Source organism: Pygocentrus nattereri, chromosome 8, assembly GCF_015220715.1.
Source record: "Pygocentrus nattereri isolate fPygNat1 chromosome 8, fPygNat1.pri, whole genome shotgun sequence".
NCBI lineage: Eukaryota > Metazoa > Chordata > Actinopteri > Characiformes > Serrasalmidae > Pygocentrus > Pygocentrus nattereri.
The window spans coordinates 1,710,822-1,728,774 of NC_051218.1; the positions used below are offsets into that span (position 1 = coordinate 1,710,822).

Here is a 17,953-nt window from a genome sequence, read left to right on the forward strand (position 1 = left end):
GATTTAAGGGGCTTTGAACGTGGCGTGGTTGTTGGTGCCAGACGGGCTGGTCTGAGGATTTCAGAAACTGCTGATCTGCTGGGATTTTCACGCTCAACCATCTCTAGGGTTCACAGAGAACGGTCCGAAAAAGAGGAAATATCCAGTGAGCGGTCAGTTGTGTGGACGAAAATGCCTTGTTGGTGTGAGAGGTCAGAGGAGAATGGGCAGACTGGTTCCAGATGATAGAAAGGCAGCAGGAACTCAAATAACCAACCAGAATCTCTGAGGAACGTTTCCAGCACCTTGTTGAAAGTGTTGAAGAATTAAGACAGTTCTGAAGGGAAAAGGGGGTCCAGCCTTTTACTAGCAAGGTGTACCTAATAAAGTGGTCAGTGAGTGTATGTAATAAGATTTTAAGGTGTTACTATAAAAAACAAAAACAAAATCCTGCTGTCAGAGTAAATGAGCAGTGAAACTGTAACCATTCTAATTTTAGCAGAAAATAAAATAAACATCAGAAAACAGAGAAATAAAGAACAGGAATAGGAAATGAACTGACTACACCAACTAGCTCGTCATCACTATTTCTGAGTGATGACAATGAAAATTACCACATCATAGCAATATCGATAGAGTGCATAATTATCCTCAGAACTCTCCAGCAATAATTTCGCAAAGCCTCTCCATTTCTTTGGACTGACTTGAGCTGAAGACAGAAGCAGGTATTAAGTAAGACACATAAAGGGTAGTAACCAAATATAAGTTCATTTGTTTGGCTCTAGTCGACCATCATGAGCAACTGCAGATGAATTTTCAATGTGCCAGATCATAAAGAAAGTGGTACACAATCAGGTATGTTTTCCCCCTACATAACAATACAGGCTTCAAGTCCAACCATATCACAGAAACAGCTTTGGTAAATGTAGGAAACTTTCTAACATCTTCAGATGAAATATTGACAGAACTAAAATATGAATCCTTGTCCTGTTGATCACTATATACCTTTTAGACAGGCTTGGAAATTGGGTTGGTCATTCTGGGAATGTGGTTTTATACACAGTGCTTTGTTAGCCTTGATGAGTTTGTATCACAGCATAACAATTGCTGTGGTGTACCACAGGGGTCTGTCCTCAGACCAGTCGTAATTTCATTATATATGCTGAACAAGGAGTTAACCTCTATAGCTACACTGACAATACACAGCTTCAGACCTGTACCTGGTCAGTTAGTTAACTGTTTATCAGATGAATTAACAACAATTTCCTGAAAATGAATGAAGACAAACTGAAATTCGATCTGAACCTAATGCACACAAAGCAGAGACGTCTGGGAATATTAATTTTAAGGGAGCAGGACTTGGGTGCTGGCCTTGACTGACCTCAGCTGTAAAGCTCACACTGATAATGTAACTAAAACAACATTCTTTTACCTTAAAAACAGTGCCTGTCTGGCTGTATGTAGCCCTACATGATGCAAAGACGTTGACTAATGCTTTTGTGTTTTCTGCTTGGATTACTGGAATGCAGCGGCATGGAGTTCTTACCGGAACACGAAAGAATGAACATATTACCCGGGTTAGCAGCACTTCACTGGCTTCCCGTTCAATATAGAATAGATTTTAAAACTTTTTTTTAAGGCCGTTAATGAGCGGCACCTGCCAAACGTCAGATTGTTTCGCTCCACAATGATGTCTAAGATCATTAAACACAAGATTTCTCTCTGTTTCTAGAACAAAACGCAGAGAAGTGGTGAGGCAGCATTTAGTGTAGGGAACTGCAGACCTGTGTCCCACAAGGCTTACGACAAACATCCTCAGTTACACGTTTTAAAAAGCAACTTAATTCCATTTTTATCCATATGTTACTTCTTTATTTATCCATATGTGTCTCTAGCAGCTCAGCATGTTGTTTTTGTTTGTTTTTTTTAAACAAATACGGTCATATGCCATACACCTCGCTGGAAAGTCAGGAAAGTATTACAGTATTAAAAAATAATTCAAACCTTAATGCCAATACGGATTCTAGTACACTATTTTTTTTAAAAGCTACCAAGCTTTAATATAAGCATTCATGAGGACTGGTGCACAACTCAGTGTGAGATAAAACACAAACAAAACAGATTAAATTAGTACCAAAGAGTCACTGCTGTCACTGGGGACTGTCACTGTGGTCGCCAAGCACAGGCCTACCTGAAACGGTCAATAAGCAATGTAAATGTAATGCAATCTGTATGTAATTAATGTTATGAGTTTATAATGTAAATCAACTGCATAAGAAAGCAGCAGTAATAATGTGACTAACTTCTGTGGATTAAAAGGAAGCAATGTGGGCCAAGCCACGCTGCAAGAGTCGCATCCTGGGGAAGAAAGCGGGGCTCTAAGTGGCTGTCAGTGGCAAACAGCTGGGGGACAGGCAGAGTGAGAGAGAGGAGGAGGAGTGCAGAGGGGAGAAGAGTGTTTGTTTTAATTGTGGCTCCTGGCTTGGCCATGTGGCCTGTACACTCTCTCGCTCTCTCGCTCTCTCGCTCGCTCTTGCTCTCTCTCCCCTCTCCGAGCACGCAAGCACACTTCAAGTAAACACCCATTTCTCCTGAAGGAACGGCAGATGCTTCAGCTTTTGAAAGGAAGTTCTCAGCCCTAAAAGCATGGAACCAGACCTACAGCACAATGTCTAGGGGCTTGTTTTGAGCCTTTCTGGTGTGGCTCAAAGACACAATCATCCGTTTCTGTTAGTGCACGACACGCAGGCACTTGATTTGTGCGCGCTTTCTAAGACGGATAAGTGCTGTACCAGGTTTTGACAGTTCTGCAAGGCATGGTAAATAAACTGACTACAAACAACTTCAGAGGAGGTTCAGTGGAAAAAACAGGGGCCCTCCAGAGGTCTGAGTAGCTCATTTTAATTTGTGCCTGTTTGAGTCTTTTGAAACTTCACAGCTGAAAGGTTTTATACTGAATCTCTGATGATTCTACATTGTGACCCATTATGGACTGAATAATGAGTAAACTGTGGCTCAGAAAAGTGCTTCACAGAACTGCCACTGTACTTGATGCACACTGCGTTCAGTAAGACAACCAGCAGCTGAATGTATAGCGTGTCTGCTATATTTATATATATATATCAACCATTTCTCCTGTAATGATTCAGAGTCAAGTCCACACTTTTTGTCCACAGTGTTGATACGTTCTAGCCTAAGACTACAGCTCAATATGTCCCTTGTTGTGTTATGCGATACGCTGTGGTGCAGGATTAAATCCATCTGCCTCAGTGGTTTAACAGAATTCACAACTTCATATCATTGTCATGTTTTTGTTTGTCAGTGTTGGGACCGTTGGGAATCCCTGTGGTGTCAACCAATTCTGATATGGATTTCAGGCTGGTCGAAACAGGTTTATGCTGGTCTGGTGATGGTTTAGGTGGTCATCCAGCATGTTCATCCTGTATGCATCATATCATTGCTGTCGGAAGAAAACCTCACGAAAGACGCGTGAAGCAAAAACACCAATCAATGCTTTTGATCATTAGACTAATTAATGACATTCTATTAAAATACTGGTGTTGTGAGAATGACAAGTATTTTCACCTAAAATGATTTAATGACAGCGCTGTCGCCTCACAGCGAGGAGGGCCTGGGTTCGATTCCCCTGCCAGGTGACCGGGGTCCTCTCTGTGTGGAGTCTGCATGTTCTCCCCGTGTCTGCGTGGGGTTCCTCCGGGTTCTCCGGTTTCCTCCCACAGTCCAAAGACATGCAGTCAGGCCAATTGGATGTGCTAAATTACCCCTAGGTGTGAGTGTGTGAGTGACTGTCTGTGTCTGTCTGTCTGCCCTGCGATGGACTGGCGACCTGTCCAGGGTCTGCCTTCCGCCCGATGACCGCTGGGATAAGCTCCAGCATCCATCAGCGACCCTGATGGAGAAGCGGCTTAGAAAATGGATGGATGGATGATTTAATGACTAAGTCTTATTATAAAAATTATATATGAAAAAATAATAGAAAATTAGTCGTACTTTTACTTTCGATACTTAAGTACATTTGAAGGCAAACACTTTAGTACTTTTACTCAAGTGGAGGTCCAAAGGGAGGAACTTCTGCTTTTACTGGAGTGATATTTTACCTTGGGTGTCTCTACTTTTAACTCAAGTACGTGATTTGTGTACTTCGTCCACCTCTGCTGAGCATGTATGTGTAAGTCGGGCAGTAAAATGTATCAGCATGTGGAATCGGAGCTTTCTGTGTGCTCCAGGTTCTCTATCACTATATGATAGAGTGTGAAGCACAGTCACATTCATATTTTTTCTTGGTCAAAAAGAGTTTTTGTCAAAGATTCATGAATTTCCAGCTTTGGACGACCCTGCTTTCCACATATCACAGTAAACAGAACAACAGCATTAAGAAAACACACAATGTTAAAAGAGAAGAGTAGATTAAAAAGCAGAAAGAAGCAGGAATGACACTGTATGAAACCAGACTAATGCCGTGTCTTCACATATCCACACCCATCCATCCATCCATTCTCTAAGCCGCTTCTCCGTCAGGGTCGCGGGGGGGGTGCTGGAGCCTATCCCAGCAGTCTTCGGGCGGAAGGCAGGATACACCCTGGACGGGTCGCCAGTCCATCGCAGGGCAGACAGACAGACACAGACAGTCACTCACACACTCACACCTAGGGGGCAGTTTAGCACGTCCAATTGGCCCGACTGCATGTCTTTGGACTGTGGGAGGAAACCGGAGAACCCGGAGGAACCCCACGCAGACACGGGGAGAACATGCAAACTCCACACAGAGAGGACCCCGGTCACCCGGCCGGGGAATCGAACCCAGGCCCTCCTCACTGTGAGGCGACAGCGCTACCCACCACGCCACCGTGCCGCCCCATATCCACACCATATACACAAATAACCTTTGGTCTACGAGAGAATTAGAGCAGTGTTTAAGGCGACTGAGAGCTTGTGTTCCATTCAGACTTTCACACAAACAGACACTGCAGTTCAGACGGCTCACTCGGACCCACTGGGACGACGCCAGATCATATCCATTAAAATTACTGGAGCAAAGTGTGCACTTTGGCTGGGGGAGTGAAAGACTTCCAAGAAGCGAGACGCGCCACTCTACTATCAGCAGTGCTGTAACGGCAGAGCGTTCAGCTCAGTTCAGTGCAGCGGATCGGGGTTTGAGCTCCACTCAGCAAACTCACCTGTGGTAAACTATCATCTGTGGTGCATATCTGAGACAGAAATAATTGCAGGTGTCCACAACACAGCAGCGCGACTGAAAGCCTTTTAACACAATCATCATAACATGATGAGAAGAAAAAGTGCTGAACCAGACGCTGAGAACAGTAATGCACTGAATGTGCATCAGCACTGTGTACGCTCAGCACGGCCAGATTTGGCCTGGAGGCTTTCCGGACAATGTCGCACGTCTTTATGGTTGAAGTCACACGCTTGGGCTGAAAAGAAAGTCCAGCTGAATGGACAGGTAGCAGAGTAGTAGTTACAGTTTTAGTATAAATTACAGTGTAAGGACGCATGATAATGTTCACATTGGGATATGATTGCTTGAAATGATCCCCAGCACCGCCGAAGAATAAGACTGATCTTATAAATGGCTTACATGTGGTTTAAATATCATAAAATCATAAAATAAGCAACATTAATACATAAATAAACGGGCAACAGTAAGCTGCTGCTTGCCAAATAGTGATCCCACATTCTTCTATGCTGTTAAAGCTCAGATCTTGCTTGTTACTCATCTTCTCCATCAGTCAGCTTCATCACATTCATATTCATATTCAACCGATAAAGCCTTTTTATTTATAGCTGAGTGTTAATATTTGTAAGGTGTGTACTTAATTAATAAACATTAATAAACTTTTTTTTTCCCCCCTTTTTTGCCCCTTTTTTTTTTTTTTTTTTTTAATTTTTATCCTCCCACCCCACCCCATCCTCACTCAGCCCACCGCGACCAGCTAGCACTACCAACCACCACGCCACAGACATGGCCCAAAAAAAAAACAAGATGAAAGTAAGAAACAAGAGAGCACACACTCAGTTAGGTAAAGTCTCTAATTCGTTGAAGTAAGAAATGAAGGGTTGCCATTTATTGAAGAACTTAGCTGTACAGCCTCTTATCGTATATTTATTTTTTTCCCATTTTAAAAATGACATAACATCCATTAGCCAGCGGGAGATGGGAGGACATTTACTAGACTTCCATTGGAGTAGCTGGGAGCGTCTAGCTAGTAAGGATGTGAAAGCTATGACATCTTTTTGTGTGGAACTAAGAGTGAGTGAAGGATCAGAGATTCCAAATATGCTAATCAGTGGACAAGGATGAAGATTCACTCCCAGTACAGTGGAAATCTGGACACAGATAGAACATATGACTGAGATGGCAGGGGGAGCCATGGCACCTATCACACCTATCTTCCACCATATAAACTGATTTTAAACTTTACATAAATCCATTATAAGGGAAGTCGTATTGCTAAATTTACTTTGTCGGCATCGTCACGCACTGATATTTCACATCCATATTATTTCTTAGGCAATGCTGGGATGCTGCACTACAATAATTTAATCATTTTTTAACCCTTTTAATCATTTTCCTGCATTTGTAATGTTTAAGCTTATAGAAATAAGTGTTATGTCATCATAATGCTAATCCAGGTAGACACAGTCTCAATTTCTACACGCAAGAAATGTTAGTTTAACAATTTTAGCAGATATTTGATACCAGATACCAGCGTTCACAGCCCACAAGAACATCTTACTGGCCCGATTGTTTCAAAATCAAATATAACACAATAAACAATGCAGCCAGGCAAATTTCACTTTTGCAGTATAATGAACATTTATACATGCTGGATAAATTCCATACGATCAAAAAACATTTTTTACATTAACTTGCAAAAAATATACACATCTGTTGATCTCTGAGCTTGACTTAAGTATTTAGGCATTTTTTGCAAATATTTGTTTCATTTTTGCAAATAATTGTCAAAAAAATGTCACATTTAAAATGACTGGTTTAGTTAAATGTCTGAATATTGTTATGAAATACCACCACAGTCCAACGGGGCCAAGGTTAAAGCCACTGGCATAGTGGATAACACCATCACCCTGCATGTCACGCATGTCATTACATAATAAAACCCATTAGACAAACCTTTCATTTGCTTTATATATAGTTCTTGTTCATGTGATTACCACCACTATGATAATGCTCATTTCTGCTGGTGCCTCTGTGATTTGTAATGTTGAGTTAGTGGTGCTGTATGTTCACGTTTCAAGCTCGTGACAGACAATCAAGCAACACAATTGTTTTGAATGTTATAGTTTTTATAGTGACTCTGGAAATGCACAAAAAAGTGGCTATTTCTGCCATTTAATGCAATCTTTGTCACTGATGAGACTTCGTGGCTATTGTTGCATTTATTTGATGTGAAGAAAATGATCTGACAAACCTAAAAAATCAAAGATGTTTATTTTCTGTAACAAATTCCCTTTTTTGAGGCAAGAAAACATATAAATAGAAATGGGCTTTACACTTCAGTTGCATCTTAGTGTTACTCTGATGAAACAAATCAATTAGTTCCAATTAGTTTCAGTTAGTTCCGGCCACTCAAGCTGATTGGTTGAGAGGCGTTCTAACGGTGCTGTTATTTCACCATGACATCACGTTTTATTCACACCATCACGCGCTGAGATGCTGTTGCTGACTCAACGACTCTGACAGCTGTAGGAGACGCTCAGGCCATTTGAACGTCTTTACTTCTTACTTTGACACTGTTAAGATCACGTCTGACCGATTTGGTCCGACTCTGAAGACGAGATGACTCTAAATTCCCAAACTGTCGTCACCACTGAGCAGCTTTTCAGTCGGCAGCTGTGACAGAAGAACAGCTGAACAACCTGGAATCAGCCAGAAATGAACCCAACACCATTCGCCAAACTAAACGGGCTGTAAGAAGCTTTACAGACCGGCTGGAACAAAACAACATTAATACTGATCTGGAGAAACTGACCAAACTGAGCTGAACCTGATATTGCGGGAGTTTTTGTGCCTCAGTCTGTACTTCAAAATATGAGGCGTACAGCCAGCTGAGCGGCGAGTGGGCAGAGCTCGTTACACTGACGAACTGAACATTAAAACATTAAACGCCGCGTTCACGGCCAGTTTATTCATTTCTTACTGTATTTATTTAGCTGTTGTATAAAAGCAGTAGAGACACTCGAGGAGGGAGTTATTGTGAATAACATCACTCGTCTTCATGTTATTTCGCAGTAACACACTCCCTATTGGGTTCTATTGCTTAAGTGTCCAATAATAAAGGTGGCATGGCTTTATTTTATACATTGTCAGAAAACACGGTATCACACAAAGCTTCATTTTCACAGGCTAATCCGCTCCAGATGAGAAGTTTAGCTGATCTCAGGACGGCACTGTGAGGCTAATTCTGATGAAGAGCACTGTGAGCAAGTGCAGGTTATAATGTATGAGAGCTTCAGCACTTCACGACACTCCTATTCAGCTGAATGGAGACATCTCGAGCCTTTCCCCAGCAAGACGCCAAAAACATGAGAACCCAATCTAGCATTCAGAAAACAGGTTCAATCAAAAAAAAAGATCTGTGTGACATCTTTTAAGAAGTACCTCACCACTCAACAACTGACAAGAGCTGACAAGAGTGGCGAGCCAAGAACAGTTCAGGATCAGTGAGTTCTCGCCTTCAGGAAGATTACTGCTTGGGAACTGCTCATCCAAGCACTCCAGCTCCAACTCCAACTCCACTCTAAAGCACCCTGCCTAACTGCTTTTACTGGGGGAAAGACAGTCTCGCAGGGATATTCATGATCTGGAAACAGGGATACAAGTCAAGGGACATCCTGTGAAAATTTGGTGCCACTTAAAAGTCCTGCTCCAAAATCCCTCTGGTCCGTGCTCTTTTAACGCAAGCGAAATTATGCCATGGATTAACAACAGACTTCTTGGCCTATGGACAATATTTAACAAGCACACCATCGCCCCCTACTTTCAGCTCCACCTTCTTGAGTCGTTGGCTTGCTTAAGTCATTTCACACTGACCTTAGTAAGTCTACGTACCCATCCGTATGTAGCCCAATATTTCTCATGGATGGTCTGCACACATGGATTCTCATTATGAGATCATGTCGAACCCTGCATGACCAGGAAAAAGACCGTTTAAATTAAAGAGACTACTAAAGTACACGCTTTAATTGGCTTATAAGCTATCTTGTTACTTAGCTTTCAAGACGTAGTAACCTAAAACTCACTGCGAAAAAAAGCTTGAGCTCAAGTAAACAAACGTCGCTCACCGCCGCCCTCTAAAGGCGTCGTTAACAAACATCAGATAAACAAACGTCGCTCACCGCCGCCCTCTAAAGACGTCATTAACACACATCAAATAAACAAACGTCGCTCACCGCCGCCCTCTAAAGGCCTCATTAACACACATCAAATAAACAAACGTCGCTCACCGCCGCCCTCTAAAGGCGTCATTAACATCAGATAAACAAACGTCGCTCACCGCCGCCCTCTAAAGGCGTCATTAACAAACATCAGATAAACAAACGTCGCTCACCGCCGCCCTCTAAAGGCGTCATTAACAAACATCAGATAAACAAACGTCGCTCACCGCCGCCCTCTAAAGGCGTCATTAACAGACATCAGATAAACGAACGTCGCTCACCGCCGCCCTCTAAAGGCGTCATTAACAGACATCAGATAAACGAACGTCGCTCACCGCCGCCCTCTAAAGGCGTCATTAACAGACATCAGATAAACGAACGTCGCTCACCGCCGCCCTCTAAAGGCGTCATTAACAGACATCAGATAAACGAACGTCGCTCACCGCCGCCCTCTAAAGGCGTCATTAACAGACATCAGATAAACGAACGTCGCTCACCGCCGCCCTCTAAAGTCGTCATTAACAGACATCAGATAAACGAACGTCGCTCACCGCCGCCCTCTAAAGGCGTCATTAACAAACATCAGATAAACGAACGTCGCTCACCGCCGCCCTCTAAAGTCGTCATTAACAAACATCAGATAAACAAACGTCGCTCACCGCCGCCCTCTAAAGTCGTCATTAACAAACATCAGATAAATGAACGTCGCTCACCGCCGCCCTCTAAAGTCGTCATTAACAAACATCAGATAAACGAACGTCGCTCACCGCCGCCCTCTAAAGGCGTCATTAACAAGCATCACATAAACAAACGTCGCTCACCGCCGCCCTCTAAAGGCGTCATTAACAGACATCAGATAAACAAACGTCGCTCACCGCCGCCCTCTAAAGGCGTCATTAACAAACATCAGATAAACAAACGTCGCTCACCGCCGCCCTCTAAAGGCGTCATTAACAAACATCAGATAAACAAACGTCGCTCACCGCCGCCCTCTAAAGGCGTCATTAACAAACGCCGCTCACCGCCGCCCTCTAAAGGCGTCATTAACAAACATCTAATAAACAAACATCACTCACCGCCGCCCTCTAAAGGCGTCATTAACAAACATCAGATAAACAAACGTCGCTCACCGCCGCCCTCTAAAGGCGTCATTAACAAACATCAGATAAACAAACGTCGCTCACCGCCGCCCTCTAAAGGCGTCATTAACAAACATCAGATAAACAAACGTCGCTCACCGCCGCCCTCTAAAGGCGTCATTAACAAACATCAGATAAACAAACATCGCTCACCGCCGCCCTCTAAAGGCGTCATTAACAAACATCAGATAAACAAACGTCGCTCACCGCCGCCCTCTAAAGGCGTCATTAACAAACATCAGATAAACAAACGTCGCTCACCGCCGCCCTCTAAAGGCGTCATTAACAAACATCAGATAAACAAACGTCGCTCACCGCCGCCCTCTAAAGGCGTCATTAACAAACATCAGATAAACGAACGTCGCTCACCGCCGCCCTCTAAAGGCGTCATTAACAAACATCAGATAAACGAACGTCGCTCACCGCCGCCCTCTAAAGGCGTCATTAACAGACATCAGATAAACAAACGCCGCTCACCGCCGCCCTCTAAAGGCGTCATTAACAAACATCAGGTAAACAAACGTCGCTCACCGCCGCCCTCTAAAGGCGTCATTAACAAACATCAGATAAACAAACGTCGCTCACCGCCGCCCTCTAAAGGCGTCATTAACAGACATCAGATAAACAAACGGCGCTCACCGCCGCCCTCTAAAGGCGTCATTAACAAACATCAGGTAAACAAACGTCGCTCACCGCCGCCCTCTAAAGGCGTCATTAACAAACATCAGGTAAACAAACGTCGCTCACCGCCGCCCTCTAAAGGCGTCATTAACAGACATCAGATAAACAAACATCGCTCACCGCCGCCCTCTAAAGGCGTTAATTTTTGTTGTTTTTGACCCATGTCTGAATAAATGTTTCTTCTTTCTTTTCTGTACATGTATTTAACTCTACCCATCAGATGAAAATAAACCAATACACATTTGTTTGCTGCGACATAAACTCATACTTGTGAAGGAAAATAATTGCAGCCGGTTCAAATAAATTTAATAAAGCAATCATTTTGACAGGTATAACTACATGGACTACAGTGCCTGAGTTATAGAAGTGTGTAATAAAAGTTCGGCCCCATCAGCAGCTCAACTTCACATCATATGCATTAGTACAGTTAATCTGCATCGTGATAAAGGGGTTGTCATAAAAATAGTACAATATGATGTGCATGAAAAATGCATGAGAGAAAGACATTTTTAGTAAAAAAATTCAGGAGCTCAGATCCTAGAGGAGTGCTCACGACTTGAGTGCAATCTTTTTTTCTTGTTGTTGCTGCACTATAAATGTAAATGAACAAAACAGCCCAGTGCATCAGAATCCAGCATTTTAATTCATAAATAATTTATTCAAACAATTAAATATTGATACAGGTGATGCTTTGATGGCTCTTTTCTGCTTTTACTGTCGTTTATTATTGCGAAGCTAAAAAAAAAACTCAAATTTTTTAGTCTGAAATTTTTATCAAAAATGAGTTCATTCTTCTAACTGATCTGTTAGTCTACACGAATAAATCTAACATGAAAGAAGACACCAGCTCTCTTCTCCACGTCTTTCTCACCATTAAAACGTATGTCTCGTGTAAATACTCAACAGCTGTGCTTTCTTAGACAGCGAAGCACCTACTAGAAAGCGGTCTGCTGAGATTAGACACTGTTTGCTCTGAAAAGTAATCTCTGGAGGCTGCGTTTGCTGTTTGGTGAGGTTCAACGTTTTGAATGAGACGCCGGACACATTCCAGGACAGGAGCCAGGGACAAAGCTGCTCTCAGAGATCTTCTACAACAGAACGCTGAGGCTCGAGTTTCACAAGAACAGAGTATTAAGATCATTTGTGTTACTTGCAAGAATGTTCACAGTGATCTTTGTGCAATCACAGCAGTGTAAGCAGTGTCACCCCCTGGCCAGCCAGTTTGTTTTTATGTGGCAATTCATTCTTTGGCCAAAATAAAATTCGCAATCATTTTCAAATGTAAAGATGCACTAAATTTGATCCTAAATGCAGATCTGGTCAATGATGTAGCAGTGTGTGGCTGGTGGGAGCTGGTTTGTGCCAGAAGTGCAGCGACTAGCTCTCATTTTTTCCCGTGTAGTCACAGTAAGCCTTAACCACAGAAACTAAAAGCAGTGGGGAATCCTCAGAGAAGGCCTAATGATTTCTATGACATGTGCCTATAATCCTTATTTCATTTTTATTTGGCATAATCAAGATGCTTATTATATATAAACTATTACAGTGACACTTATTCCATTGTTAAGTTTCAGTTAGGAATAAAATGACTAAGTTCTTAAAATGTCCAGAAGAAAACTGTCCTACCAAGATTGTTTTCACTGTGATATCTACACAGATGAAGCCAAGCAAGCTCTCCCATTGGTCAGGACATCAGGAGCTGAACTGAAAGCCTGATGTGTCAGATTAACCACCAAAATAACAGCACGTTCTGATTTGCGATGGGGAGAACCAATTTGAGAAAAAAAACGTCAATCTATACCTTCTGGGAGTCTTGGATACGGCATTGAGTGCATTTCCAAGCACTTAATCTGATTTTCTGCAGTTATTGTATTATTTTGTCAGTCATGTTATCAATGCGTTTGTATGCACTTGAGTAATCAGATCACGTGAAAATTCCGGGTCTACAGGGTTCAGACAATAATCGGATTTCTGCTCTGCAACCAGCCAGTAAACTCACAAAGAAGACATCGAACTCGAACATCATGCCGCAGCTTTTCTATTAAAAACATTGCGCAGCTTTACCTGAAAATATGAACATACATCATCCAGAAGATGAAGAATATCGAACTTCTACATTTCACGTCGGTCTAAAAATGTCTCTCTGCAACGCTGCTCGCTTATTTCCAGTGCAGCAGCCTGTTTCACACATGCCCAGACTGACGAGTTCACATGCACTGACAAATCTGATCACTGAGCTAAAATCCAGCTCACTTTACCGAATTTCTTCATCAGATTTCTAAGCCTTACTCCAATCTTAGAAATCAGAGTGACCATTTGAATAATCAGATAACCGCAAAAATCTGATTATGATCAGAGTATTGAGTGCATGTAAACGCACTCATTGACTGTGAATTCAAGTCCATGTGTTTCAGTCAGATGTTAGGAATAGAATCGGGAGACCTGAGATGTTGGAGGACGACGTTTCTGTTGTTTGATGTGGACGGATGAAGCGTCCACACACGACAAAACAGAACGAATTAAAGCAAAACTTTTATGCACTCTGTGCCAAACTAGGTGGGTGTGAAAGCGCCCTTAAAGACAAGATTCTTGGCATTGTTTTAAAAAAAGCCTTTAATTGCTACAGAATCCAAAGGCTTGTTAATCGCTAAAGAAGACCCTTTACGCCCACGCTTTCTACAGAAACAGTTCCTTAAATAACCATTTGCTGAAAGGTCTTTTAGGAAAGCGAAAGTGGGTCTTCTATGGAACCTGTTTTATTTTTAATAATCCACAGCAACCGTCTAATTAAGCGGCTATAATTCCCGTACATGTTTTAAGATCACTTGTGACCTTTTGCTTTTTTTCCCTGATGCTAATAGCTTGATTTCAGCTTCAATTAGTCTCAACTCGCCCATTTGTCCAGCATATTTAAGTCACAGAGGCATAAGCTCATGTGAATTACACCAGCACTCTCACATTCCAGTCTGGGTCCAGATGTAACTCAACAAGCTCCAGCAGTTTCAAACTGTCTGTTGATGCTAAGCAGCAACCAGCATGTAAGAGCTCCGGGCAGGTCTTCAAAAATTCGCACTGATCCCACAGAACTTCCTTGTTTTGTGTGTTTTTTTTATGGTTAAAGGTGGTGAACGATGGAACACATAGTTGGAGGAAAGGTACTGTTTTATCATCTCAGCAGAACTCATCAATCATTTCCAGAAATGCAGCAATACAAATGACATGTGGGGCTGCCACGGTTCAGGACAGTAAAACAGGGGTCACCGAAATATTCCGCTCACCTTGAAATTGCCAGCATAATCATCAGTGCTGGTTCCTTCTCTTCCTTCCTTCAGAGCAATCAGAGTGAAACCTCGGAAATAAGATGGACTGGAGGCGTACAGACTCACTAGAGGGGGAGAGAGAGAGAGAGAGAGAGAAATGTAGGTCAGATCTAGCAGAATTTAGCTAAACAGTAGGTCCGATCTCTAAGGTGTGCCAGGGCAAGTCGCAAACTGCCAGGATGCTGAGCGTGAGCTCAGTTGTGTCAGCGTTTCTCTGTGTGCTTTTCCCATGAAATGGAACCATCAGAGACGACGTGCAAGCGCAGGCACGCTTGGCTTGGATCCTGCTGAGGTATCTGCTACCTAATGTGGGCCACTTACACAAACGTTACACTTTAAACGGCAGTCATAACTCACCAGAGGAGATTCCTTAGTGGACTAAATCGTTGCTGTCAGAAGAAAACCTCATATCTCCAAAACGGTCACTTTACAGGAGAGGGAAAAACATGCTTTACTTTTAATATAAGTCAATGGAACCAGACGTCTTTCCGAGTCATTTTGGGCCGTTTCTTTTGGTCCATTCATCATGAAATCTGCTCAAAATGTAAAGGGCAGCAGGCGTTTTCAGATCATGTCAAAAACTGAAAAACGATAAAAATGAAGATACGAGGTGTTGTTCTGACATCAGCGATATGTAGTTAATGAAGTTAACGGAGGAATTAAGCTGAGTTTTTTTTAATCTCTGTATAATTACAATAATTCAGCGGTTGAGATGTAAAATGACTCATTCGGAGCGACCTGATGTGAAATGCCCAGGTCTAGAGAAACTCACCCAGCCGGAACCGTTCACAGTGGCGGTGATAGGAACCAGACGTCTGAATAAGTCTAAAAGCTCCTTTGCATAAAGTGATCACACGAAATGGTCACGAACATGCTGCCTGATGTCTGAGATGTTGTTTTTCCATGAGGTTCTGGCCTAAAATGTACTTTTTAAAAATATATTAACTACGGAAAGGCATGTGCAAGGGTGCTGTAAGGCAGAACAGCACCCAATTATTAATATTATCACTAATTTATTGTTTATTTTTTTCAGATTAGCCAGTGATTTACCATAATCAACCCCACATTCAGAACTCGGAGTGGTTCACTGGTCATTTATACAGCTAATAGTGAATAAAATGGCTTTATATGTTGTGCTGCAGATATTAAGATCCCCTGGTTCCCATCATAAACACTGCAAAGAAATACTGAGCCTGAAAGTTTCTCCATTTCACAGCAAGCCTCTCCGAAAGACTTTACAGCTCAGCTGCTTTAACCTGGAAATGTTGTAAATTAGGTGGGATTCCCCTTTGACTTCACCCAAATTGTGTTACAGTGCTTGAGGATATTAAGATGTAGTTCTCTTGCAGGATGGGTCTCCCTTTATGCCGGTGGTGGTCAGTCCTGCACTGCACATTTTAGTGTTTTCCCATCTGGAGCACAACTGACCACCTCACTAATAAGCCGTCCTTCAGCTGAAATGGACACGAAGGAGCAAAAGCCAGGCTGCCAGACCCAAAGAACCCACACATGCAACGCAACACTTCATTTTTTGTTGCACTACGGGACGTTGAGAGCGCGTGCAAGTCGAAGGCGATTCGCACTGACCTCTGTAGGTGCTCCCAGGCTGGTAAGTGTCCGGGTCTCCTTCCATGCGAAGTCGAAACTCGTTGTGTCCGTCCCTCCTCGGGCCCCTGCTCTGCGTCCGTAGACTCCTGCAGTAGCCCTCGGAACCGGCCACGGCGCGAGCGCTCAGGAGCACCGCGCTCAGAAGGGAGCACAGCCAGAACGCATCGCCCGCGTGCACCCCCATCCTCTCGCGCGTCCACTTGTGCAAGCCCAAGTTTGCAGCCTTATATGCGCAGCTGGGGAGGAGGGGGGGGGGGGGGGCAAACAAACAAACAAATAAACAAACAGCAGCTCAAAAAAAAAAACGATGCAGCGCAAACTTGCTGTCACTTATTAAGATTTCGCCAGGAGGACGAGTCCATCGCAGCGCGGACGGAGCGCGGGTCAGTCCACGGCAGCGCTGAGCGGACAGAGGAGGCGGGCTGCTCGCTACCGAAGCGGAGGGGGCTCTGGCGCGAGGAGCTCCAGCAGGCAGACTTTAAGCGAAAGCCCCCCGCAGAAGAGCTGCTGCTGCCGGGCTGGAGACACCGCTGCTGCCGAGGCGCGCTCAGAGGCACTGAGGAGCCGAGACGGAGCCCTGGGGGAGGTACAGTAAGGAGGAGAGGAGAGGAGAGGGGGGCTTACTGTTCGTCATGTGGACAGATCAGTGGACTGGAATGAATTTCATGTTTGGTTTGTTTTGGGGGGTGCTGGGCTAGGAGGGGGAGGGGGGGTGAATAATTTGAATTGCTTAACGATGTAATCACTGAAGGAATTTAGACTGCATAGCTTAAGGATTGGTCAAGAGTCAGCACTGGTCATTTCACTCTCTGATAACTCTTGCTGGGGAAAAAAAAAAAAAAAACGACAATGTAATTTTTTCATTCATTTCCCACAGTTACAGTTATATATACACACCGGTCAGCCATACCTCCTCATATCTACACTCACTGTCCACTTTATCAGCTCCACTGACCGTACAGGTGCACTCTGTTTCTCTGATACTCTGTTACCCTGTTCTTCAGTGGTCAGGACCCCCATGGACCCTCACAGAGCAGGTACTATTTGGGTGGTGGGTCATTCTCAGCACTGCAGTAGCACTGACGTGGTGGTGTGTTAGTGTGTGTTGTGCTGGTCTGAGTGGATCAGGCACAGCAGTGCTGCTGGAGTTTTTAAACACCTCAGTGTCCACTCTATTAGACACTCCTACCTTGGTGGTCCACCTCATAGAAGTAAAATCGGAGACGACAGCTCGTCTGTTGTGCTGGTCATCCTCTGGTCCTTCATCGCAGTCCCTGATCACAGGACGATGCTGACTGGATGTTTTTGGTTGGTGGACTCTTCTCAGTCCAGCAGTGACACGGATGTCCTGCTGTTTAGAGAATGAAGATGGAACGTTCACAATATGGCACCATTTCTAGGTCACTGTCCGAATCTGTGGTATTGATCCTGTTGAGGTCTTTGTACAAAAAGGTCAGGATTTCTTTCATTGAATCTCGTCTCCAGATGGTGGATTTGATCTGCTGATCAAAGGCCTTTGTGCAAAGCCGTGGGGTCTTTGGCAGCTCGAGTGCTCGCTGTCATTGAAGCATAAAAAAAGATAAAATACTAAGAAATTCTGAAATTCATGTTGAAATTTCAGAGATTCTACGTTTCGTTCAGATTGTTATGCTGATTAATGTTGTGTTCGGACAGCAACTGAGTTCCTGGGACTAGAAACGATAAACAAAAGAGATTTTTTCTCCAAAGATGCTCATTTCTTTGGTTTTATGTCAAATATTTTAAGAGGCAGCAATAATTGTGCTTTGTACG

At 43.4% G+C, this 17,953-nt stretch overlaps 1 protein-coding gene across 1 annotated transcript in view; it reads right to left on the reverse strand.

Annotated features, from left to right (window-relative positions):
• spon1b (spondin 1b) overlaps positions 1 to 16,754 on the reverse strand; it is a 145,970-nt gene extending 129,216 nt beyond the window's left edge. Inside the window, exons 1-2 of the mRNA XM_017685553.2 lie at positions 16,142 to 16,754; positions 14,513 to 14,619 (exon numbers count right to left, since the gene is read on the reverse strand). Of these exons, the coding sequence (XP_017541042.1) occupies positions 14,513 to 14,619; positions 16,142 to 16,346 (312 nt within the window). The 5' untranslated portion in view covers positions 16,347 to 16,754. The remainder of the gene's footprint in view (positions 1 to 14,512; positions 14,620 to 16,141) is intronic.
• Positions 16,755 to 17,953: the final 1,199 nt, after the last annotated feature.